The 24,322-nt window shown below is 38.9% G+C and overlaps 1 protein-coding gene across 2 annotated transcripts in view; it reads left to right on the forward strand.

The window, feature by feature from the left end:
• Positions 1–1,418: 1,418 nt before the first annotated feature.
• PAPSS1 (3'-phosphoadenosine 5'-phosphosulfate synthase 1) overlaps positions 1,419–24,322 on the forward strand; it is a 38,620-nt gene continuing 15,716 nt past the window's right edge. The window contains exons 1-7 of one of the 2 annotated variants that reach the window (XM_065837436.2): positions 1,419–1,664; positions 8,492–8,606; positions 11,025–11,260; positions 12,580–12,718; positions 14,517–14,635; positions 22,009–22,122; positions 24,064–24,175. In XM_065837436.2, the coding sequence (XP_065693508.2) occupies positions 1,605–1,664; positions 8,492–8,606; positions 11,025–11,260; positions 12,580–12,718; positions 14,517–14,635; positions 22,009–22,122; positions 24,064–24,175 (895 nt within the window). In that variant the 5' untranslated portion in view covers positions 1,419–1,604. Of the gene's footprint in view, positions 1,665–4,844; positions 4,953–8,491; positions 8,607–11,024; positions 11,261–12,579; positions 12,719–14,516; positions 14,636–22,008; positions 22,123–24,063; positions 24,176–24,322 lie in introns of those variants that run through there. The other variant, XM_071808208.1, reaches the window with a different exon arrangement.

Here is a 24,322-nt window from a genome sequence, read left to right on the forward strand (position 1 = left end):
AAAACCAACACATTAGTATCTTTGGAAGGATGTATTTCTGATATAGCAGAAGTAAACATTCATCCACAGAGGGCATTTTTATGTCTTGTTAAACTGTCAGAGAACAACCCACAGATTGTAAATGGGCTACTATTTTTACAGTAAACTCATGTTAGCACAGCACCATTTCAAGATTAGCACTTAAGTGCTTTCTTTCTTGAGCTAATATAAAAGGACTAATATTTATACATCAAATGTACCTCCTATTTGTACGGCTTCACCTCCACCTTAAGATTAGCACCCAAGTGCTGAAGCTGTTCTTTTCTGGAAGTAAGAATCCAAGAACTTCTAGTTCTAAATTCACAATAATGAACATTTCCTAGAATGCAGCACAGGATTAGCTTTGTTTGTCGGGGAAATCCTTGTAAGGCAGGAGATTTAATTCAAACGTTTGCCTTCCAAGTCACTCATGACTTCATCACCACTCTGCTGCTTCTCGGAGTTTCATCACCTCCAGACCAAAGCTTTGCAGAAAAGAAAAATGAGACACCACTGCCCACCCCGCAGCTTTTCCTGGTGGCCTGAGGGGGACAACAGCCACTGGAGAGTCATAGAATCGTTTAGGTTGGAAAAGGCCTTTGTATGGGAATGTAGCACAAGACTGGCGAGGAGGTTGGTTAAATGTAAATACGCTCAAGTAAATTGCAGCTGTCTGTAGAAAAAGCACATGCATCACACTAATTGTTTTACTGACTTTGTGTGCTTGATGAGTAGAACCTCTGTGTTAGATAACATAGATAGACCTGCAAGAAACTCTGGGCACCTTATTGCTATGTTTGAGATTCCTGCTTTGTTGTGAGAAAGAGCGGGAGGCTGTGCCTGCCTGAAGCCTTGAAATACAGGCGAGCATAGCAGGCCCAGCGATCTTCCAGCAGGGCTGAACTGGCCAGCGCCTGTGTCCCCACTGGTGTCACCTCTGCCTGGGAACGACTTCAGAGATCCCCCAGCAGAGAGGTAACTAAAATAAAACTTGCTCTTTGCAATGCACTCGTGGCCTCTGGCTCTTCTTGTGACGCGCCTGCGTATGTGTAAACAGCCTTTCAGATCACCAAGCCCGGCCGTTAGCCCAGCACCGGGGATCCTGCCTCCGGGTTCCCGCTGCCAGCTGAGTGATCCCGGCGGCGGGGGCGGCAGAACGGCCCCTTGGCGCTGCAGCCTCCTCCGTTCCCGAACGAGCGGGACCGCCTGTGCCATCCAAAGCTTCAGACGCAAGCGATGGCACATCCATAAGGGCACTGTTACAGCGGGCGGGTGGGTGGGAACAAGCCGGCCCCGCCGCCCACCAGGGGCAGCAGCGGCCGGGCGGCGGCGGAAGCTGCTGCGTCCCGCGGCGCCGCCTCCGCTGCCGCGCGTCACGGCGCACGCCGCTCCGTCCGCCCCCGCTCCCCGGTCCCTCCCGCCGGCCGCGGCTCCTCCCTGCGCCACCTTTGGCCACGCCGCGGGCGGGGACGCGCACAGGGCGCAGTTCCCCGGCGGCAGCGGCTTCACCGCGTCGAGCATCAGTGAGGAAGGCGCGTTCTTCTCGTCCTCTTCTTCTTCCTCCTCCTCTCGCTGCCCCCGCGGCCATGGAGCTGCCCGAGAGCCAGTGCAAGAAAGTCAAGCTGAGCAACAGGGTGCCCAGCTGGGTGAGCGGCGAGCGCTGCGCCTGTGGGCAGATGGGCGTGCGGAGCGGGCGGGGGGAGCAGAGGGGGAAGGAAGCAGCGGCCGAGCTCGGTGGTGATGTGGCGGTGGGCGGGGGCCGGGCTGCGGGGTCCGTGCACCGGGTGGCGGTTGCTGCGCGCGGGGCGCCGCGAGCCGAGACCGTTAACGGCCCGGGCGCGCGGGCTCCCTGAGGGGAGCGTCGCTATGGAGCCCGGCCAGGGCGGCTCTGCAGGGGCGGCTGCGCCACGGACCGCCGCGCTGGCTCCAGTCGCCGTCCTCGGAAGGGCGGGGAGCCCCTCCGCAGGGGACCGGGAGTCGGGGGGTTTCATCCCTGCCTCCTCCGTCGTGAGCCCGCAGCTTGCAGCGGTTTGGAGGAAGGAAGAATGCGATGTACAATGTGGTCATTCATAAGCCTGGGCTGGCCGCAGACTGAGGTTCTTTGTATGGTGGGTGTTATGTGGAAAACTGTCGAGACAGGGTTTAAAAAAAATCTAACCAAAGCCTTCATTCTTGTTCGTAAAGGCGGGGGAAGATCGGTTTACAGCAAAGACCAAAATGCAGCCATTTAGAAGATACATTACAGGCCTTTGAGAGCATTTGATACTTTTGATGATGCAAGACAAGTAAAAAAAGAAAAGTATTATTTCTTTCAAAGAATGCTGAGCTGAAGCAGATGAGAGATAAGATCCAGAATACATTTGCTGTGAAAGTAATAGTGTAAGACAGTCTTTGAAGTCTTGCTTTCTTATAAATGACATCTATTAAAGCAGGAGAAAAGAGTTTCACAGTTGCCTGAAAAACAAGGAAATGGTATTGTACTAGGAAGCATTCAGCAGATGTTCCTGTCCAAGCCTCTTCCATTATGTACAAGTTCAAGCTTGTTTATTTAACACAGTAATTGGTAAGTTACATTCTTTCAATTTCTAAGAGGAAAAGGCAAAATCTGACATTACGCAGACAATGAAATAGATCATGTGCAGCTGGGGGTAACAAAGGGTATTCAAAAGTTATTCTGCATCATTTAATTTGTGAAAAGCAAAGCCAAGATGGATTTGTCCAAACTGGGGAAATCGCATGTTTGAAAGAAAGTCAACTGACATTAAGTGTTAGCTAAGTTCGGTTGAGGTTAGCAGCTCCCTCTGTGTTACGTGGCAAGCAGAGGAAATCTTCTGCTTCTCTTTTTTTCTTCGCAAGACCTCAACTGAAATGGTCTTTATAACCCAGTAAGCTTCATCAGGGAAAAAAAATGCTGCTGATTCACAGGCCTCACAGACACATATTCTGGCTCTTCTGACTGTCTGTTCAGCTGAGAGCAAAGTCAAAGTGACCTATTATGTCCTGGTGGAATTGGCAGCCCCTAGAAAAGCAGGCAGAGCCTCATCTTCCAGCCTTTCTCTGGGCATCCAGCACTATTCAAAAGACGCCTCTGTCTGTGGAAATCCACTTGCCAAGCCCACCTCTGAGCACAGCAAACTCCAAGTTACAGAGCAGCACACAACATAGCCACTGATTCTGCCATTATAGTAGCCTGATAGGAAAGCTTGTGGAACACTTTCTTTAGCGTAGCTCAAATTCCTAACGTGACTGAGGTGTTGCATCATTCTACAGGTAACTCATAGTGAGAACTTGCTCCACTTCTTGGATTTGAGAGCATATTCAGCAGAGGCACTTCTGGTTTCGTTTTTGTCCGTTTCCTGTGATGCCAGCCAGTGACTCCACTCCAGCACTGGTGAATAAGCTGACTGCTTTTGGTCATGCACTCTAGCAGGTGGCAAGTGAAGATGTACTCCTTATAGTATGGTTATCACTGAGTTGCTTTTATCCACAGTACTGCAGAAGATTCTGGCTGCTTTCTGCTGCTGTGATTTTTGGAAGTGTCCCAGCATCAGAACATCTGGCAAAGATGAGCTACTCTGTGTAGGTGGCAGGAGAGCATGCATTTGGCAGATTGTGTGGTGCTACTTGCAAAGGTGTTTAGATGCCTTGTAGTATCAGTATCACTGTGGCAAACGGTGTTCTGGAAGGCAGTTGTGAGGATGAAAGTAAGAATTTTTCTTGTAAGTGGGAGAAAATGTAGCGCTGTAGGCTATGATAGAGTATGAATTGGTGAATTATTTTTTTTTAATAACTGTAAAACATCTTATTGTTCAGATATAATTTCTGGGCTTGCCTTTCTTTCCCAAGCACAGTTGTCCAAATCAAAGCACAACTTTTTAAACCAGATTTTGACAAAGTAGCAATTGGAAAGCATTCCTGGCAGATCTTCCAGTGAACAGGTCCTGAAACCTCATCTAAATGTATGAATAAACAGACTCTCAGGTGAAGTACTGTTGTTTTAGCATCCGTGGTAGTAGAATTTTTATGTTGGAACTATGTCTGTTCTCCTTGCTTTTGTTTGTATGTAGACAAAGAAAATGGGCGATGTTCAGTTTTCTAGAGTTGCTGTTTGGCTATTGAGGAGAGCAGTTCAGAAAGAAAAAGAAACCTATCGTTTGGCTATCAGTGCTGAAAAATAAATGTCATAAAAATATATTGTTATCAGGGTAACCCTGGCTTACAAGAGGCACATAGTGAGCAAGTTAGCAAATGGCCTAGGAAATATCTAAGATGATTGGGAAATGGGAAAGGCATTAAAGATAAGACTAATTTCAGAGGTGATGCTGAATGCGTTGCTATTGTTAGCTTACTGGGAGTTGTTTGCTTAGGGAATCAACGCTGTCATCTTAGAGCAGAAGAATATGGAATTAGTCACAGCTTCTTGAGTATATATGGTTTATACAGAAACCATGGCTGTTCTTTACACAGTTATTTCCTGATGCTTCCAACCTCAAACCTGTCTTAAGTTGGTGCTGTAGCTTGGGGAGTCTCTGCTTGCCATTGGAAACTCTACTTCCTACCCCAGAGGTCTTGCTTTGTGAAAAGTTAAACTTTGATGTAAGTTGTCTGTAGAAGCAAATGTTTCATTGTTGCTCGGAAGTAATGAAGAATAAATGCAATTTATGCTAGTATAGTGGTCTATCCATTAACTATGAAACAATTAAGCAATAGTATTTTCTTTCTTCTGACTTTTGATCTTTGTGTTACAACTTGGGTTTGTTCTTCATCTAGATGTTTGATCTGAGTTCTTACGTCAAAAGTGTGTGGCACTGATAGTCAGATTTGGCTTTGGCAAAAACAATATGGTTGCAACTGGGAAAACCATCAAGAATAAGATAAGAAAAAATATGGGTCAGGTCTATCTCAGCAAGTCTTTACACAGAGAAACCGACAGGGTTAGTATGTCGTTTCGGTCTCAAATTTCTTTATTCGGTTCCCTTGATTCTTAGATGTCTATATTCATTTCCCTGGTCAACTACCTGCAAATATATAAGGTTACCTTTATGCCAAAAAAAAGTAAGCCGCGGAGTCACCCTTGCTCTCTTACTGTTACAGCTCTTCAGTTCACGTCTGGAAAAGTCTTGTTGCTTTAATACTCCCATTTTTTTATCTTCAGTACAAAGATTTTATCCTATTACAGCGCTTCAGATTTCACCTGAGAAACAAACTAGCATAGTGGGGGAGAAAAAAGGAGGGATATGTCAGCCTTCCCAGCTGACATTACTGTTATAATGAAACACAGTGGACTGAACCATTATTTCTATTTAACAAGGTGAATAGGACGGAAAATATTAAAATGCAGTGTTTGTATAAGTAGTGCAGAAGCACTCAATGTTTAAAATGGGGTGGAAGAAATACTTCTGTGGGCAAGTCAGAGAGGGAATTTCTGATGCTTGTAAAAAAAGCAGATAAATAGACCTTTAAGATTAATGCCCTTTTTCATTAGCCGCTTTGGAAAAATCTAGTATGTGCTTTCAGTAGTGACTATTACAGTGGATGTAAGTAGGCTAAGATGTTTAAAATAGCTTTTTTTAAAGAGTACTTACTCATCACATTGAGGTTTTCTGTTGTTCATTTTCTTATGTTTCATTTATTTTGACACTGGTAACATGTATCTCCAAGGTGAGCAATGCTTTGAGATATATTGTAAAAGGAAATGGCTGTTCTTTATTTCTGCTATCATTTTGAATGGCCATTTAATTTCATCAACTGATACTTGACAAATTTTATGTACAGGAATTTGAAGGCTGGCCAAGTAATTTAAGAGCACAACCAATGTCAGCCCTGATCTCTGCTCCCAAGTATCTTCTGTAACACACCCATGTTTATAGTAAGTGTATGTATCAGGGATAGTAATTTAAAACTTCCATTGTTAATGATTTAATGTTCAGCTTTTGTTGCTCAGTGCTGGTAGTGAATCATCTAGTAGCATAGTGAACGTGATTAGCAAGTATTACTTTTTGTAGCAAGAGAGAATGACTTGCTAAATTATTAACTCTCTAGAGTACCTCTATGAAAAGCTGTTTTCTATTGGAAGATAAGGAGGATTTTGCTACTGCTTTTCCCAGGAGTAATGTACTGAGCTGTCTTGTTTGTGTGCATGTGCACATAACCAAAAGGTGTGGCTGCTGGGGACGGGTGTGTTTTTGAATGTGTCCAGATTGGGCACTTCAACCTTTAGTATTTGGTGCCTGCTTCTGAAGTACAGATGGATTGCTGTCCCACCGCTAAGCTTCCTGGCTGCTCAGTTGCACTTGTGTGCCTTGAACACCAGCAATCTGTTGGCCTTCTCATTGCTGTGATTTGGCATCTCTGCTAATTCATTACTTGACGCTTTTTTTTTTTTTTAAGTTGTGTGTTTTTCAGAATTTTAAGAATCCCTCTTCTCTGCTTCTTCAGGGTTTCATGTGTTTTGTGAGCCTAGTGCAACACTCTGAGTTTCATTTCTGCTTTGCTAGTTCTGGAAAACAAAGAAAACTGATACAACTTACTGAATACGCACTGAAAGAAGTCTCCTCGGATGAGACGTTTGACCTCCAAAGTATTTGAGTCTGATAACAGACTCATTGCCAGGAGTCAAAAGCAAAGCATATGTGTTTTTATGTTTTCATGTAAAAGAGCTTACTGAGACAGTGGCAAGGGAGCTGTGCTTTGAGACTCCCTTCTGTTTATTCAGTGCCTGGTACAATACAGTACAACTGGATTTAATGAGAAAGAATGTCGCTATTAATGTATTAGTTTGAATTGCTGTGTATGTTCATTATGCACAGTATATCTTTCTTTTAATTGAAGGCTAAGCACTTAGATTCTTTTTGTTGTTTTTAATTCCACAATTTATGCATTTGCTTGCTGAGATCTCAAGTTGTTTGTAGTACATTAAATTTTCGCTACAATAAGAAGAAAGGCTTCTTGACTTTTTTGACTCTTTGACTTCTGGTTTTAGTTAGCTGTATTACACTGACTTTATGTGCAAACCAGCTTTTGTAGGAGATGAATTATTTGAACGCAACATGATCAGCAAGTATAACTTCCTTTTATGTGGTTGTAGCCTGTTGGCAGGTAGTTTCTTATGGGTTTGTATTCAGTCTTCATCAAATTTTAGATGCTGGACTGTTACCACTGAATTATGGAGTTGCATTTAAAAACCTGAATACTTGTTCCTACCTTGAGCTTCTGTTTGTATTAACCACGAGCCCAGCTGTATATAGAAGGAGGGACATAAAATCACACAAATTTATAGCTTCCGACTAAGTCATAGATAAACTTTCGATGTGTTTTTCTACAGAAGAATAATGTAGCGGCAGTTCTTGAAGCCATAAGTAGTTACCATTTTTCTCTTAATCCTACTTTGTGCTGTCTCTGTCTAAAACTATGGACAGCTTTCTGCAAGTACCCCATAGATGAATATCCTCCCTTCTTTCTTTTTTATCAGATGGCGTAGGTGCATTACTTTCCAGGTAGCCCTCATACAATGATGAAAGAGAAGGTACTGCAAATATCTTGAAATATGTTTGTAAGCAAGAGAAGTCAAAGCAGCAGTATACCGATAATCCCTCCCACCTCCCCCCCCCCCTTTTTTTTTTTAGGCTTTCTCTTCTGATTGTTAGTGCTCTGTCTGGTTATTTAAGGTGTTGATCTTTTATGAACAAAGTTGGTTTAACTAGCTATCGTTAAAGCTTAAGGGAATGCTGAGACTGAGCTTCCTGTAGGTTCCCTTGCCTTATATTATGAAACGTGTTTGCCAGCAGTGTCATCTTAATTAAGACGTGTACAGCAGCTTATTATGATGAATAAATAGTTTTAAGAAATTCTGTAACTGGCTTTGTTTTAATTAAAATTATATTACAAAAATCCCATCTTTTGCATAAATTCTTTAATAAGTTGCTTAGAAATAGTGTTTTCTTTAAACACTCAGAATATATAACTGTCTCAATTCTGGAGACTGAAGATGTCATAGGTAAAGGCAGAGATGTTTGGAGGTGTGTCTGCTGAACCGAAAGTTGAACAAGACATGCATGGTTTGCAATTAAAAGACCTCTTAAGAGTTAAAAATGAGCCAATGTTTGGCTGCTTTATGACAGAAACTTTTATCTCAGAAACAGAGAATCTGTTTGAACTTCTTAGTTGTGAAGTCTAGCAGCTCTAGCAGTTCATTTCTATTTTTGTAGTGGATTTTTCTTAAATAAGTTGTGTTTGAAAGTAGTAGTTGACTAACCTGGCAATCCCAAGTTTCACAGAAGGAGCACAAGGGATGTGATTTCCTATGGGTGGCTTTTCTCATTCCTTTGTGTCCTTTGATCTATACTGCAGCTGATGGATTGAGTATTATTTTTACTTCCATTGTTCTGTCTCAGTGCTTGTGAATAAGTTTTAGTATGCTTTCCCAGCTCACTCTTTTAGAAGTTAAAGACCTAATCAGCTTCTTCTTTTACAGGGAATGCAGAGGGCAACCAATGTTACCTATCAAGCTCATCATGTCAGTAGGAATAAGAGAGGCCAAGTGGTAGGAACAAGAAGTGGTTTTCGTGGATGTACAGTCTGGTTAACAGGTAAAGTCACTGAGTTACTCTTCCAAAAAGCTACTTAGCTGTAGCTACTTTTTTCATGCAAAGTTGAATCCCTGCGGAATCTAAGAACTTCATGCAATTTTGTTAATATGTTTAGGTAGACTAGCAGGAAATTGCTCTAGGACAGGTAATAACTTGAGAATGCATTTTGTTCAGTGCTTGAGGACCATTGTGTATTTGTCCACTGCTTAATTCCAGGTGAGTTTTGGAGTGTATGGGGTTTTTTTGCGTGTTTTAACCCATTCTGGCTCTTTCTACTGTTCTTTTTACCTTTTAACAGATGAAACCTAATTAAGAGGGGGTAATTAAATTCTGGAGCACAGCTTCATTTCATAACTATGAGAGGATTTGTTTGGTCTGTCTTACAAGGTTCCCGGAAGCTTTAACATATTTCCTTTGGAGTTTTGTCTAGTTAAACTGAAAATAAAAAATAGAACAATGTGTTATTTAATTAGTTTGTAAACCATTAGAGCATTTTGTATTGCAATACAAAAGATCTTCACAGAGTATTAGAGAAACCTATTACATGAAGTAAAATTTGTTTCCACTAGTGTTCAGGTGTGTGAGAGGTAAAGCGATATTTGATAACAGTTTGCTGGGAGCCATTCCAAACACATTTGATACAATGGCTTGCTGTCGTGTTATTTTGTAAAGAATGGAGCCCTTTATCTCCCTTTTTCTGTTACCTAGTTCCAGCCTTTGTCTCAATGCTTGAATGATCTGGTAGGTTGCCTTTCTATTTCTCCTGATAATTCATTAATATCCTTTTGAAAAAGGTCATGATAAAAATGTTTTCTCAGTTATCTGCACAGCAACATTTTCCAGTCATCATTCTTATTAAACAAATTTCATCTTAATTTCTTTTTTTTTTTTTTTTTTTTGTGATGAAGAAGGCTGGTGCTAGAATACAGAAAAGAAAGAAGGCTGTGAGGTATTAAGAAGAGCATGTCAGGGAGGCTAGGTTTTTGAAGATTTTTGAGCACTAATTTTAGGTAGTGAAGTGGACTGTACATATTGAAGTAAGCAATAGTACCCATTCTAGAACTGTGCAAACATGAGTCTTCAAAACTCTGCTAGGTTTTAGAATAAAAGCTGAAACAGTAGTATACTCCCTTCAGGGTTCTTTCACCTCATCAGCAGTTGTGGGATGGAAATGTATAGAAAGTTATTTCAGAGATCACTTTTCATTTTTAAGGTGCTGTTGAGTCAGAGGGTCCTATTAAAAAAAAGAACCCTGAGGAGTGTGTAAAAAGTATGGAAAAGCATTACTTTCACATGTAAAATAATATGCAGCTTTAAAGTGTAAGTTAAAGGCTTGTCAGCTCAAAAGCTGTTTTTAAAATTCATTATATAACCTTAACTTTTGCATTTCATTACATGTCAGGGATTAAATGATCTCTGAAGAGCTAGAGCATTTGAGTGAATAGCAGGCTAGATGTAGGGACAAAAATGACAAGTCAAAGACTGCATCGAAGTAAATTATGAAGTTGTTGAAATCTTAATTTGCACTGCTATGCTGAATTTTTAGGATGGGGGTGTACTTAAGTGCAACCAGATGAAGGCCGTGCTGTTTCCAACCTTGCTTTCCTTCGTTTTCCTCACAAAAACTGTAGTTCTTGTCCAGCCCAAACTTGAGATGATTCAGTCAGTGAACTTAACACAGCCTTCCCCCACCACACAAAAAGGGAAAAAAAAGGAGGGGGGGAGGGAAAGATTAACAAACTGAGTTGGCTAACAACCACCAGAGGTGGTGGAATAATAGAGGTAAGATGGTGTGAGTGGAGAGAAGAGAGGGCAAGAGAGCAGGACATGAGCTTTTGGAAGCTGGTTCTGGCCAAAGTCATAACATTCAGCTTCATAATGTATAGCTGTTGCTCTTGTCAAAGTAGACAGGTAAGCATTGACTTGAGAAACTGGAGTTGTCTGAGAAACTGTAGGTAATTTTTATAGATGTTGATAGGTCATTATTCACAAGTCTGAAATCTTTTGAGGTTCTGGAGCATGAGCCAAACCATACTGAACTCTGTGAGATGGATGGACAGAGAGGTATTGGCTTAATTTCCTGAGTAGGACTTGTCCTGGGTTACACATATTCTCATGTTTTCAGTAGACTGGTCTTCATCTTCTGGACATTAAATTGAATGAAGGAGAAACCAGTCGAAGCTCTCAAGGCCAAAATCTTTTATCTGCTTTCAGTTGCACACTTAACTTGGTGCCTTACTCTCTCTATACCTGTTGTTTATGTAAAAAGCACTTGGCTTAGATTGTAGGTAAGTGTCACCAAAAGGCATTGCTGCTGATGCATGTCACTTTGGGTTTTTCATAGCAGCAGTGGTACCTGTACGATGATTTACCCTAGCTTGTTTCTAAGCTTATAATATGTATTATTGAATATTCTAGGTCTGTCTGGTGCTGGGAAGACTACAGTGAGCATGGCACTGGAGGAGTATTTAGTGTGCCATGGCATTCCATGCTACACACTGGATGGTGACAATATTCGCCAAGGCCTTAATAAGAATCTGGGTTTCACACCAGAAGATAGAGAAGAAAATGTTCGTCGTATTGCCGAGGTTGCTAAACTGTTTGCAGATGCTGGTTTGGTGTGCATTACTAGTTTCATCTCTCCTTATACTCAGGTAAATGTGAAAACCCTCTAGATAACGTGTCGTGAAAATACAAACTGTCACTCAGAATTTTAGTTATAGGTACCCCTAGCTGAACTGAGCCAGAATCAAATGCTTTCTTGTTAATTTTAATGACATTTGTGCTTTCTAGAGATCATTACTCAAATTTCAGAAACATTCATCTTAAATTTAAAAATAGTTTGCATTAATCCTGTAACTGGAGCTGTTGTTCCGTTTATTAGGCAGAATTATTAATCTAATGTTAGGAACAAACCCAAATGATCTTCCAAGAAAGACGCTTAAAATTACAGTGTCTTCTTTGATCTATGTGGATTCCAGTACTTCATAAATATGAAGATTAGGTATACACTTAACCTGAAGACTCAGTTAAATTGTTTTTAAAAGCAACTTTTCCTTCAGTGAATGAGTGGTGTGAGCTGTTATTTTACCAATTGGCTTAAGGAAAAGATGTTTTATTGCCTGTAGTTCTTTTAAAATTTATTTCATGCTGTGTATACAACATGACATTAGATAATATTGAAAATTAACCTAAATCCACGTTGACATTGTTTTGTGGATGCATTTTTCATCTACATGTGAGAACATGGATGGGAGACAAGGAAGGGTGTGTGAACACCAAGTATCTTGAAGAATGACCCACGGTCTGTAGCTCAAGTGTTTCACAGCATAGGAATGTGTTACTTTGTCAGTTGTAGTGGTACAAACAGTTCTTCTGATAATGATTTGGGGAATTCAAGATGCTGCAGTAAAACAGATGTCTTTAGATACGAGGAAAAATGACCATATTTAGTAAGAGATGGTTTTAGTGGATTTTTTGAAAGTTTTTTGTTCTTTAAATGCAATTCACCACTTGTTTCAGTGTTTGGCAAGCTATACAAATAAAAGAATATTTGGAGTATACAAGTTTTGTCAGATTAACAAATTTAGAGAAATCTGGTGCACTGGAGAGAAGGGTAATTGTATCAGGAGCAGCAGGTAGCACCTCCTCTGACTTTAGTGAGCTAGGCAGATGTGGCTGCTGGGGATGTAACTCCCAAGAGAGAGGCAGGTATAGAAAATTCTGTACCTGGGTTTTTTGGGTATTTTTAGAATGCAAAATATCTCAGATCTTCATGTCAGCGTTCACCATGTGATGAACTGTAGCTAAACTGATGCAGGGCATCAGTTGATCCAATCATGTTTATTTTTTCAAACTTTGAAAACTTGTTACCATTTTACTGTCAGCTTCTTTAAAATGAACTTTGAAAGCAGAAAGACAAAAACAATATGTGGGGTGCAATCTTACAGTGTTTTCCTTTGTTTCCTTTCAGGATCGCAATAATGCCAGACGAATTCATGAAGGGGCAAGTTTGCCTTTTTTTGAAGTATTTGTGGATGCTCCATTGCATGTCTGTGAGCAGAGAGATGTTAAAGGACTCTACAAGAAAGCCAGGGCTGGAGAAATTAAAGGTGAACCTAGATGTAGTCTCATATTTTCTACATAAGTGAAACATTCGTGTAATTTGACTCTACCTAAGTGGTTGCGCTCAAGTCTGTAACTGTACCACCCTTGAAGGCAGCATAGCGTGTGGACAGGACCAAGCAGAAAATTGCCATCCTCTTCTAGTTTATGCAACTGACTAGTTAGATGCATAGCACAGTAAAATGGCAAAACTAAGTATCCTCACATCAAAAAAATCTATAAAGAATTGCATTAATAAGAGTTACTAACTTCTTCCAAAAAGTAAAGCATGATATTTCTGTAAAGACCATTAAGAATACTTCTGAAGAGCCTAACTTTTGTTTTGAAGTTAGTGTTCTATGCTAGTACCCATGAAAATGGCTTCCTATCACCAGCCTCAGATTGAGATTTAAGTACAGCCTGCAATAAAAAATGTTTAAATAGATGAAAACTCATTGTAAGTATTGTTTCAAGTGCTTCTTTGCTCTGTGTTGTATTGTAGTTTGCAGAGGTTGACAATAGCAGTCTTTACCTGTATCAAGCAAAGCAGTTTTTACAGTAATAAGATTCAGGGGCTGAGTTTGCAGATACTGTAACAATGAACTTGCCATTAATTGGAAGTCATATAAAATTCAAGAAATCTAAGATATTCCACATGACTGGTTTCTTGCTACTTCTAGTACTAGCAAACAGATTGTGTGGCGACCAGGAATAAATAAGGCTGAACTGAGGTTTGGTCAGAATCAAAGCAAGAAAAGTGACTGTATCTTATGAGCTGTCTGACATAGGAAAGATGAAAATGAAATGAACTTGCCTGTTCACAAGGAATGTCAGCAACTGTTATCTTTTTCTCTGGTGACACTTTCTTTGCCCCCTACTCCCACTTCTCCAGTAATCAGATACTTATAAAATATATGGGTTTTGGAACAGATACCAACCTTTCTTTATCGCATGGGCAACTGATCTTTTTCTTAGATGGGGAATCAAGCTACTGATTTTGAGAGTACTTAAGTCTGAAGTGGAAAAACTCAAGTTTTAATGTTTGCATTTGCAATTGTAGAAGGTGCAAATGTTCAATTGCTGTATCTCAGCTGAAATTTCTGCTGTGGATCTGATTTGTAGTGCTTACATGCTTTGCCTTTGGGCTTGATTTTTTTCCTTCTTGTTTATGCATGGTTAGTCAGAATCTCCCCTAGAGGTTTCAAAGCAGATTGCTAGCTAAGTAGGCCAGAACAAGTGTTACTGGTAGCTTGTACAGTCTGTAACAATAGCTATAACATATATAACTATATAAATGCACACACCTACCGTACATTTGCAGCTATCTTAAGGTGAGTGTATTATTTAAACTAATGTAATAGGTGTTGGAATTCCTTACTCTTCAGAGTACTGCTTGGTGGCATGAGTGTTAATTTACATATAGGCTGTTTGATCCATATCAGGCTTTGTGTTAAAAAAACAAAACCGAAACAACAATCGCAGCTAATAACAGACAGCTGATGGATGACTAATTCTGGGTTGATGTGCACAGTTCTGCCAGTGCTCCTTTTTCATAGTATAAATCAAGTAACTTAATCAACAAAAATAAGGTAGGTATGTACTGCAGGATGAAGTTTGATGTAGTAGGATTAGCAGATGGTCGGATAAAGAACTGTTGATTTCGCTAAGAAATCCTGTATTAAGGAAGCGAAAACTGTGCTCTTGCCTGTTGTGTTGGTTTATATCTAGAAAAATGTCTGTGAACAATGCTAAAATGGAGCGATCTTTTGGAAAAGTCGCTGAAGATTTTTGTTTTATGTTCTGTAGGTTTTACTGGGATTGACTCTGAGTATGAAAAACCGGAATCCCCAGAGCTTGTGCTGAAAACTGATTCCTGTGATGTGAATGACTGTATACAACAAGTTGTGGAACTTCTTCAGGAAAGGGTGAGCAGAAATGCATGTGTGTCATAACAATAACTTTTTTCAAAGCATTTGTGCCTACAATCCGAATGTATTAGCTGGGAAAAGCAGAGACAATTTTTAAGAGTTTAAACACTTGCGCATCTTTAAATTCGAGGTTTTAAACTTGTTCTATTATATGTTTCCTTTTTAAACCTCTAAGTGAAAGAAGATTTGGACAGGTGGAAAATTAATTTATATTATCGTAACTGATAACTGGAAGGGAGAGAAGGCTGTCTCAGTTATTACAGAACCAGTGATGAATGTGGACTTAAAAATTGGTTGCTAGTGTTTGTAAGTCTGAAACTTTGTACTTTGTTTCTAAGGCATACAAATATATGCTGCAGATGTGAGGAGACTGGCAAGCAGTTACACAGTAATAAGAGCTGACTTAAGTAGGAGCTGCTGTGGTTGTGTCTGGTTTCGATTGTTACCACCGTTTTTCTTGTGCTAGTAAAAGTAATCCTGCAATTGTGTAATAATGAGTTCAGGAAGCTGATCTTGATATGGTTGAGTTGAGTTAATGGTCTGACAAGGTAGGTCTCTTTCTACACCATCCCTTTTGAAGCCTTCAGGCCTTGTCCTGTTGGCTGATAAGTGGATTCAGCTCATTACCCAACCTAAAAAACCCGGAACAAACAAAAACAAAACAAAAGAAATCCCCAAACCAAAAAACTTGGAAAGGAATAAACAAAAAACCCCCTAAAAAACCACCCACAGTAAAGAGAATGACAGAGAACCCAAAACTTACTAGAAGTGAAAGCAGCAATGAGATGGCTTTATCCTCTTGAAACAGTACCCCCCCGAATTTGCTAATCTTTGTGTAGAAGAAACATGTCTCCTTACATCCTTATCTATAGTCAATAGGTAGTGGGATGATGTCTCAGACAATTGTTTTAATTTAGATACTCTTAGCAGACAATTATTAATGGTTTTTGTGAGATAGATGTTCTGGAAGTTTAGGGTGTAGGCAGTAGCTTGAGTAAAGGTCTATCAATTGTTAAAGTTGGTACAAGCAAAAGACATTCTCACGTAGCTAGCCAGCATGGAGTTAATTTTAATCCTTTGTGCCAGTACAGCTCTGAAGAGATTCAGTCTCTTGTATCTAAATTTTCAAGAAAACTCTTAATAGATCACCGCTTGCTCAAGGTTGCTCAGGAGATAAGACAGGGCAGAAAACCACAGCAGAATTTTAGGTTTTTACCCTAATACTCATCTGAATATTTTTTGGAAGAGAAAAGGAGAGAGCTGTGTAGGAGTCCTACCAATGGGAGGTGGCAGTTTCTGACTGTGGGAGGCCCTGCACCTCCTGCTCAGAACAATTCAGTATGTTTCGTAATTGTGGAAACCAATGTCACATGTGCCAAAATAGTGATTCCCAAAGTCTTGCATTAGTACACTTGGTACACAGTGCTGAATGCTGGTTGCTGGCCAGTCAGCTTTGCTCTGTCCTTTGCTTAAAGCACATTTTAGCACTATTTTTTCTTTCTTTGTAGGCAACAGTATCATGAATGTCAAGATATCTTACTCAGAATATATTTTCTGTAGGTTTCCTTTAATTGGAATAAGCTCTGTTTGTGTTCTTTAATAATCTATTGTGATTAGTAAAGAAAAAGACCATAGACCAGTAGCATTAAAAATAATTCGGGATGCTTGTTTTGTTTCAAAAACTGTGAAAAACTTTGGGAAGAAGTCTGCTCGAAGTACTGTTAATCCTTGAATTTCAAGACCTGGTTTTATGCTAATTTAGACAATAATGGCAGTAAGGAGAAGACCGCTGGAACTGTATACATGTGTTTTGAGATAGACAGGTATAGCCACATAATTATTAAACAAGAATTTGAAATGTTCTTGTATAGGTGGTGGATTTCTTTGCTTCTTAGAATTTTTCATAATATTTGAAAAGAACTTTGAAACAAATTTATCCATCTTTTCCAAAAACATGTTCAATCCCTTATGGAAGAGAAAGGGAGGTAACCACACAGAAATACGACTAATAAGCAGCGATTGAATCTGAAAAGTTCTTGTGTGGTATAACTTTGTTTTGAGTGTCAGCTGGTTTGGTTTCTTTGCATGTAAATTCAATAGATACTTCGAAATTCTTTTTAGGGACCTAGAATGCAAGATACTGGTATCTCCTAAAGCTACCTAGACTGAATTATATGAAGAGTTCCTCCCTCCCCTCCCACTCCATGACCTCTTTCAGTACTGTACAAATCAATGCTTCCACACTTTTTTTCAGTCAGAAGGCTTGTGTAGCTTTTGAGCATGATGAACTTGGCTTTCCATCTGCCGAAATTTGCCAAAGTCAGACAAGCCTAGTGTTTGGCTGTAAATATTTCATTGTTTTTGCTCTTGTTTTCCCTGCCAACAAATAGAGCTAATCTAACCACTGCAAAATATTTAGCCCAGACACTAATTTCTGAAGAAGTCATAGCTCAGGAATGCCACCTTTATTGTCAAGGAAGTGCAAAAGCATACAAGGAAAGAGTTGCATTTCCAGTAGGTAACTTTAAATTTTAACTAGCTTTGTATGAAAGTCACATCAGCTTGTGACAGCTCTGTGAGTACCACACCCCAAACAGGAATTTGGTTATGCACTTACTTCTACTGCTGTTTAGATCAGACCACTGTGAGTATAGGTGTAAACTTTCTGTCCCTTCTTCTGCCTCGCACTCATCCCCCAACAGATACAGCCAAATTCTTATCTAAGCTTAGCACTATACTTGTATTTGGGAAGGTGGTCCTCATGATATGTTATGGTACTGATTTCCTAGCTATATTCACACAATTCCCTGCAGTTGTATTAAAATTCTGTATTTTGGAGCAGTGAGAATTTCGAGCAGAGTAGAAATTAGGGGTTGCTCTTCATTGTTGTGATTTAAAAGATTGGGTTTTTTTAAGATGTAAAGTTTGAGGCTGGTGGTTCCTGGAAAATGTGTAGAAATGGATTCTACGGTTCTGTATATCTGTGGGGTTTTTTGTTTGTGTGTTTTACACCTCTAAGTATACTTTAGCTACCATTGTAACAACACAGTTATTCTCTCTGGAGCAAAGTTCTCAATCTTGTCTAATTCCTTATCACTTACCAAAATTTCATGGTAAAGAATACTCTGTGCGATCACCTTGTTCATCAGCATGAATTATAGCAGGCTCTAAAACATCTTTCAGTATTTTTTTTTTACTGAGAAACTTGCAAACATGGGAGCTTAGTATTTTAGTGTCTGGCATTCATGTAGCAAAGGCATTACAGGTCTTCAGCCCACTTTTTCATTATTTGACTGTAAATTAGGCACTCAGTAGAGTTTATTTGGCATGATTATATCCAGCTAGTAGCTGGGTACTGAATCATTATTTCACGTGAAACTTTGTTTCCTGTCTCCTCCTGCTTTCAAAATATTTTGAGCAGAAAATTTATATGAATATAACCATTACTTGTTTGGACACAGTGTTCAAATACCTACAGCAAAAGGTAACTGGGTGGGACTAACTGGGATTCATAAGACAAAGTGCAGACCATGGGGATTTTTAAAATGGTTTATGATGTTGGAAGTAAGTGTTTGTATGAAATACAGTATGATGACATTAACTTGTGGCATACCTACCTTTTAACTTTGATATATGTTCACATGTGGAATAACTAATCTTCTTGATAAATAAACAAAGTATCTCTCTTTCTAAGGCACAAGGAAGATACAAGCATTATGAAAACATGTGCCTGTGCAGCAAAGAAGTCCAACTGCATACTGTACTGTAATAGCAAGAGCCAGCAGGTTGAGAGAAGCAATCCTGCTGTTTTATGGGGCACTTGTGAGACCGTATGTGGATGCCACATCCACGTTTGTGCCCTTCTCCCTCACCTGGTACAAGACAGACACTGATGTACTAGAGGGAATTGAGCAGAAGGCCACCAGGATGGTCAGGGGCTGGAGGATGTCACTGTACAGGGAGAGACTGGACTTGTTCAGCCTAAGAAAGAAACGACTAAAGGATGTCTTGTTGCTGTTTCTGGTACCCCAATTGGAAGGTACAGAGAGGACTAATGAAGACTTTTCTCAGAGGTGAACAAGGGTAGCATGAGGGCCAACAGACATGAAATAAAATACGAGAAATTCAGAGGAGACATAAGGGAATTAAACCTTTCACTCTAAAGATGATCAGATATTAGAACAAGTTGCCCTGAGAGTTTGTGGGTGCTCCATCCTTGGAGATATTCAAAACTTGTTGGCCAAGTTCTTGAAAAACCTGCTGTACTCGGACTAGTTTTGAGCAGGAGGCTGGACTAGATGATCTGCAGGGGCCTCTCCGCGATCCTGTGATAAGGCTGATTGTTATTTTGTGTGAGAAGCTGGAGGAAAAAATAAACATGTGCTGTATAAAGGATGTGCAAGGTTGTACTACTAGTTTTATACGGTTATAGTGAAGATTTAAAGGTACAAGAATAAAGAGGTAAGCAAAAGTGAGCAGAAACCAGTATAAGCGTTTAAGCATAATTAAAACAAACAAACAAAACCAAAACAAGAAAACCACCACCACCACCAAACAATCCAAAACCCAACACCTCAGTATATTAAACTTCTTAATTCCCACATCAATAAAATGTTGATTTTTTTTTTCTCATGCTTAGGAAAGTAAGCAGAATTTCCTGTATTTTAAGTTATGGATTTTCTGTTTTTGAGGTATGTGTGCTTTGGTTGCGGTTGTTTTCTTCTGAAAATATACTAATGAACGTTATTGAAATAGATTTCGGTAGCACAAATTGCTAAAAAAGCATGTATGTTATTGTTAAAGAACAGATGTAGCATGTAAGCTAAACATGACTTATTTAGATGCAAAAAAATGTGTAAAGGGCATCTTTATACATTTGGGAGAAACAGCAGTGAATGGTTGGGCTCAGAAATTTGTCTTGTTGGCACAAGCGGAGGAGGGTTTCTATGGCGCAAGTGAATTTAAGATGTGATAGAGCACAACTGATGGGCAGAGAAAAGGCCCTCTGTCCAGAAAACTGTACCTCTGTCTAGACCATGGTTGTCTTTGTACTTGTCAGTTTTCCCCATACTCTAAGTATTGACAAACTTCCCTGCAAGCTGTAGGTACTAATACTTCAGTGATTATAATAGTCAAGCAAATTTTTGTTTTTTACATATCTAACTAATTCAGTGGCCTCACACCGCAATTAACATGAGCTTATGAGACTAGTCATTCAGTAATTGAAACTGGATGTCACTTCTGAATGCCCTTTAGCAGAAACTTGCTTGACGGCCCTTTCTTAACAGACTGTTGAGGATGTTGGCCTCAGCAAGGACCTACCACCGCACTCTGTGGAAGCACATTCCCGGAAAGCATCTAGTTTATTTTTTTAATTATTTTGCCGTTATTTATATGAATGCATTTGAGAAATAATAAATGTTCAGGAATATTGTATAATTACAATGAACCTTTGAGTAAAGTTACTATCATAAAGTGGGCACTAGATGGCTTGCTAGCCTAGCGTTTTCCTCAAATTCATACAGTTTAAAGACCTATGGATTCCTCTTGTTGCTGTGTGGGGTTTTGTTGGTTGGTTGGTTTTGGTTTTGTGTGGTTTTTTGTTTGTTTGTTTAATATTAAATCTAAGATATTGCTTTAAATACCATTTTTATGTCTGCAAGGGATTCTAGATTGACTAATCCTACAAATTCTCCGGATGTATGACTCAGTGTTGCTAGAACTGTCTTTAAGCTTTTTACATCCTTATAGTGAAGTAGATCGTTAACAGAAAATGCATTTTGAAACCTTTGTTTTCTCTATTGTTTTACCAGTTAGTGGGACACTAAAACCAGGTTAATATTTGAAGAGACCTTCTTAATCACTGCATTTATTTTGAGCTTTTGATGGTTTGTAAAATTAGGACATTTTAGCATGGTAATGAACTAGTGTCCGGAGGGGAATATCTGTGAAGCAGTATAATGTCTACTCAATCATTACACTTTGCTTGTAAGGTCTGCTGTTCTTTACAGCAGGAATTACCTTTATTTGATTCTGGACTTATTGCTGTGATAGGAGTCTGCTGCAGCTCAGGCGGAGAAAATAGAAGGCATATTTTGCCTAACTTACTGTCCAGTAAAATCAACTTCCCTAATGGTGTCTGATATGTAATGGATTGAGCTTTTTCAGATAAAACAGAATTTCTAAGTGCTAGTTCAATTTGTTTTCCTCTTGTCTTTTGAGATACAAAATACGTCACAGCCGGTAGACTCACCGTGCCTTTTTACTCCTGCAGTGATTTTATCTCCCTCTTGCTTTTATCCTCCCACTCCCTTTGTTTTACCTTCCCTGGAGGTAGTGCTTAATGTCCGATAAATGTTTGAATAAATGCTTTAAAATGCTTGGGCAAACTTTGTGTTGCCTACAGGCATATCTGTTTACTCTGGGCTGCATATGCTGGAAGAATAAAGATAATTTCTTTATTCTTGTTATGGGTCTGTATATACTTTGTTGTAAGGGTGAACTACTTTTTTGGAAAAAAAACAAAAATAAAGCATTAGTTTACAAAATTTTCCAAAACTCTGAAAAATCTGTTTTAAAAACAACTATCAACTGCTTTTCACTGTGGGTTTTTTTTGTGTGTATGTGTGTGGTTTTTTTGTGGTGGTTGGTTGGTTTGTTTGTTTGAGTATCAGTGGAGCATTTGACTGGAATTTGACATTTTATACCATCCTTTATCAGAGGAGACTCTTTAAAGAGATATTCTATGGTATTCTGGTTATAAACCTAGGTTTTCTTTCATTGCATATATGTGTATATATGAACATATGGACTCACATTTAAGTGTTCTAAGTGTTAGCATATATATTAGGACACTGGTGTTATTAACTGTAGGTAGTACATTTAATTTGGACTTCAGTATTGATCACTTTCAGTTGAAGGAAGATTTTTTTTTTACCTCTGCATTACCACTTGTAATGTATATTGTATAGTGAATGACTTTAAAATATTCAGTCTCTGAATTTTTTTTACTTCTTTAGCTAGTATAAAAGCATAGAGCCTTCTATTCTGCTGTAGGTAATGTAGACATTAATAAATTATGAAAGCTGCACTTAATTCAACAGTTAAATATTTCCTAGGTAAATGTTATATAGGGTACTTAAGGTTTAGAAAAAAATGTCAGAATGTTTTGCTTTAGTTACGCAGCCAGCACCTTGGCTAGCAATAGATCATAATCTTGGAACAGTGCTGGCTTTTAAATGAGTAAAAGTTACGAAATGAATTAACTTTTGCTACAGTGTAGTGCAACATCAGAATTTTACTTCTTGACCACATGCTCAGTGTCCAAGAAGCATTCTGACCAAACATTGAGTTCTGTTTCTTTTATACAGGACATTGTACCAGTGGATGCCTCTTATGAGGTGAAAGAGCTTTATGTGCCAGAAAACAAGCTGCAGTTGGCCAAAACTGATGCTGAGTCTCTGCTAACTTTGGAAATAAATAAGGTATTTGTGTTCAGTTGTCTTATTCCTAAAGTTGAAAGACAGTCTAATCTGTTGCTCAGCAGAAGTAGATATAGTCAAAATACCTGTACTGTTGCAGAATGTATCTTGATATACTTTTTCCATCTTGAGAGAAATCACAGCATCTGTGTTTTCTTTGATCACTTACTAGAGATAAAAGTTGAATCTTTGTAATTTCATAAAAAATATCTGGTATAATGTTACTTAGTTTATCCCAAGCATGGAGATTAAATTTACATTGACTTCCTCCCATGCCTCCCTCCCACCCCATCCATGGACTAAACCATGCTTGACATGTCTTGTGTGAGCAGTTGCTTCTAGAAGAATTACTTATTTACTTTTTTACTTTACTTACACAAACAATTTCATTTTGAACTGTTATGACCTAGAAATATGAAGGAAATCAGTTACTGCTTCTTGATTTTCCTTGTTGGTAACCTTCAGCTGAATGATAGTAAACTTAGATACTAGGCTCAAACAGTTGCAAACTTAAGTCTGCTTCGGTAGACTTTTGGTTTTGTGTTTGGTTTTCTTCTGTTTAGAACATCTTCATGCTACTTCTCTAGCTTCCAGTAGAGAAGATGTGGAAAAGCATGGATCAGCTTGATCAACTCTTCTTATTTTGGTTAAAGGCACTATTTTCCAACTTGGATAAATTAGACAAAGCTACTTCTGACTGTGCTTCTGTTCTACCTCATAATCTTTTTCTGAAGAACTAGGCCTAAACACAAATACAATGTATGAGTTCTTTCACTGGCTTTTTGATAGTATTACTAGAACCTTAAGCTAAGTGTTTGATTTAGGAGCTGGCGAAGTTCAGAGTTGAGCATTTGCAGTGAGTAATTTGACTTTGAAAGATTGAAATGACATACTAAGCACTGAATTAAATAGTTTTAAAATTTGCCTAGCCCTCTGCTACTACTAAATTTTAATACTTCCTTCCACTACATCTTGCTAGATTCCTTTCACATATGTGTCTGTAAAACTAGTTATTGCTTTGATAAGAAATAAATATTATAAGGTCAACATTGTTAAATTCATGTAATATCCTGTTCTAAATTGCTCCCTATCTAGAACAAATCCCTTCCTCCTCCATCCCCAGCCAATGGTTTGTTAAATATCAAGCAAGTATATAACGTAAACTTGGGAAGAAAATGTGTCATACTTGCCTCAGCATAAATTAAAGTGTAATAAAATTAGTCATGCTCTTTGCAAAAGAACCTTGCACAAGCAGTCTGTCCTTGTCAAGGACTTGACCAAGTCTTAGTAATACACATGCAGAAATAATAGAGGCCACACACTAAGTGGTAATGTGACTGTTTAAATGCTAAGGAAGGAAATTCCCTGTAGGCTGTTACCTATTAAACTAAGTACTAGTCCTGAGAGAATGTTACTTCTGGATTGTTTCACTAGTTTCTGCAATAAAACCTTTCTATCTAATCTGTTTTAAGATTAGACATGTTAGTATTCACCCCCATAATTCTGATAATTTTTGTGATAATTGTATGTGGTTTTTTTATGTCATTTTTTTTTTACTTCTTGGCTGTCTTACTTTGTTAAAAAATAAATGAAAGTGGGACTGTAATCCTGTGAAGATGAACTTTATCAAACATTTAGGAATAAAGTTTGTTGTCTGTTATTTTATTTATTTGTTGCTTGGGTTTTTAACACATGGGAATTTGATCTAGTGTAGGGATTGGAAAATAGCCAAAAATACAAATAGTGAGGCACCAGTTGTTTGTTTCTTTTTTCTTACTTGTAGAATCATTGAATTTATTGTGATTAAATACTGTAGTATTGATAAATCTTCTGTTTATACTGTCCTGCATTTTATGGGTAGATCATGATATATTATGATTCATATCTGATGTCAATCATTAAGCAACAGTTTTCATCTACTCTATTTCTCTGTTTCTTTACAAGGTGGATATGCAGTGGGTGCAAGTGCTAGCAGAAGGTTGGGCAACGCCCCTGAATGGTTTTATGAGAGAGAGAGAATACCTGCAGTGCCTCCACTTTGACTGTCTCCTTGATGGTAGGCTAAAACTTAGGATTAATTTGTTCACTTTTACAAATGCTACTTCTGAAACATTGTTGATGCTTAGCTGCTTAGTGGTGATGTGATAACATGTTATCAAGCTCACGTACAACCTGAGGTAAGAGAATAGGATATTACAATAAT

Source organism: Patagioenas fasciata, chromosome 4, assembly GCF_037038585.1.
Source record: "Patagioenas fasciata isolate bPatFas1 chromosome 4, bPatFas1.hap1, whole genome shotgun sequence".
NCBI classification, from domain to species: Eukaryota; Metazoa; Chordata; class Aves; order Columbiformes; family Columbidae; genus Patagioenas; species Patagioenas fasciata.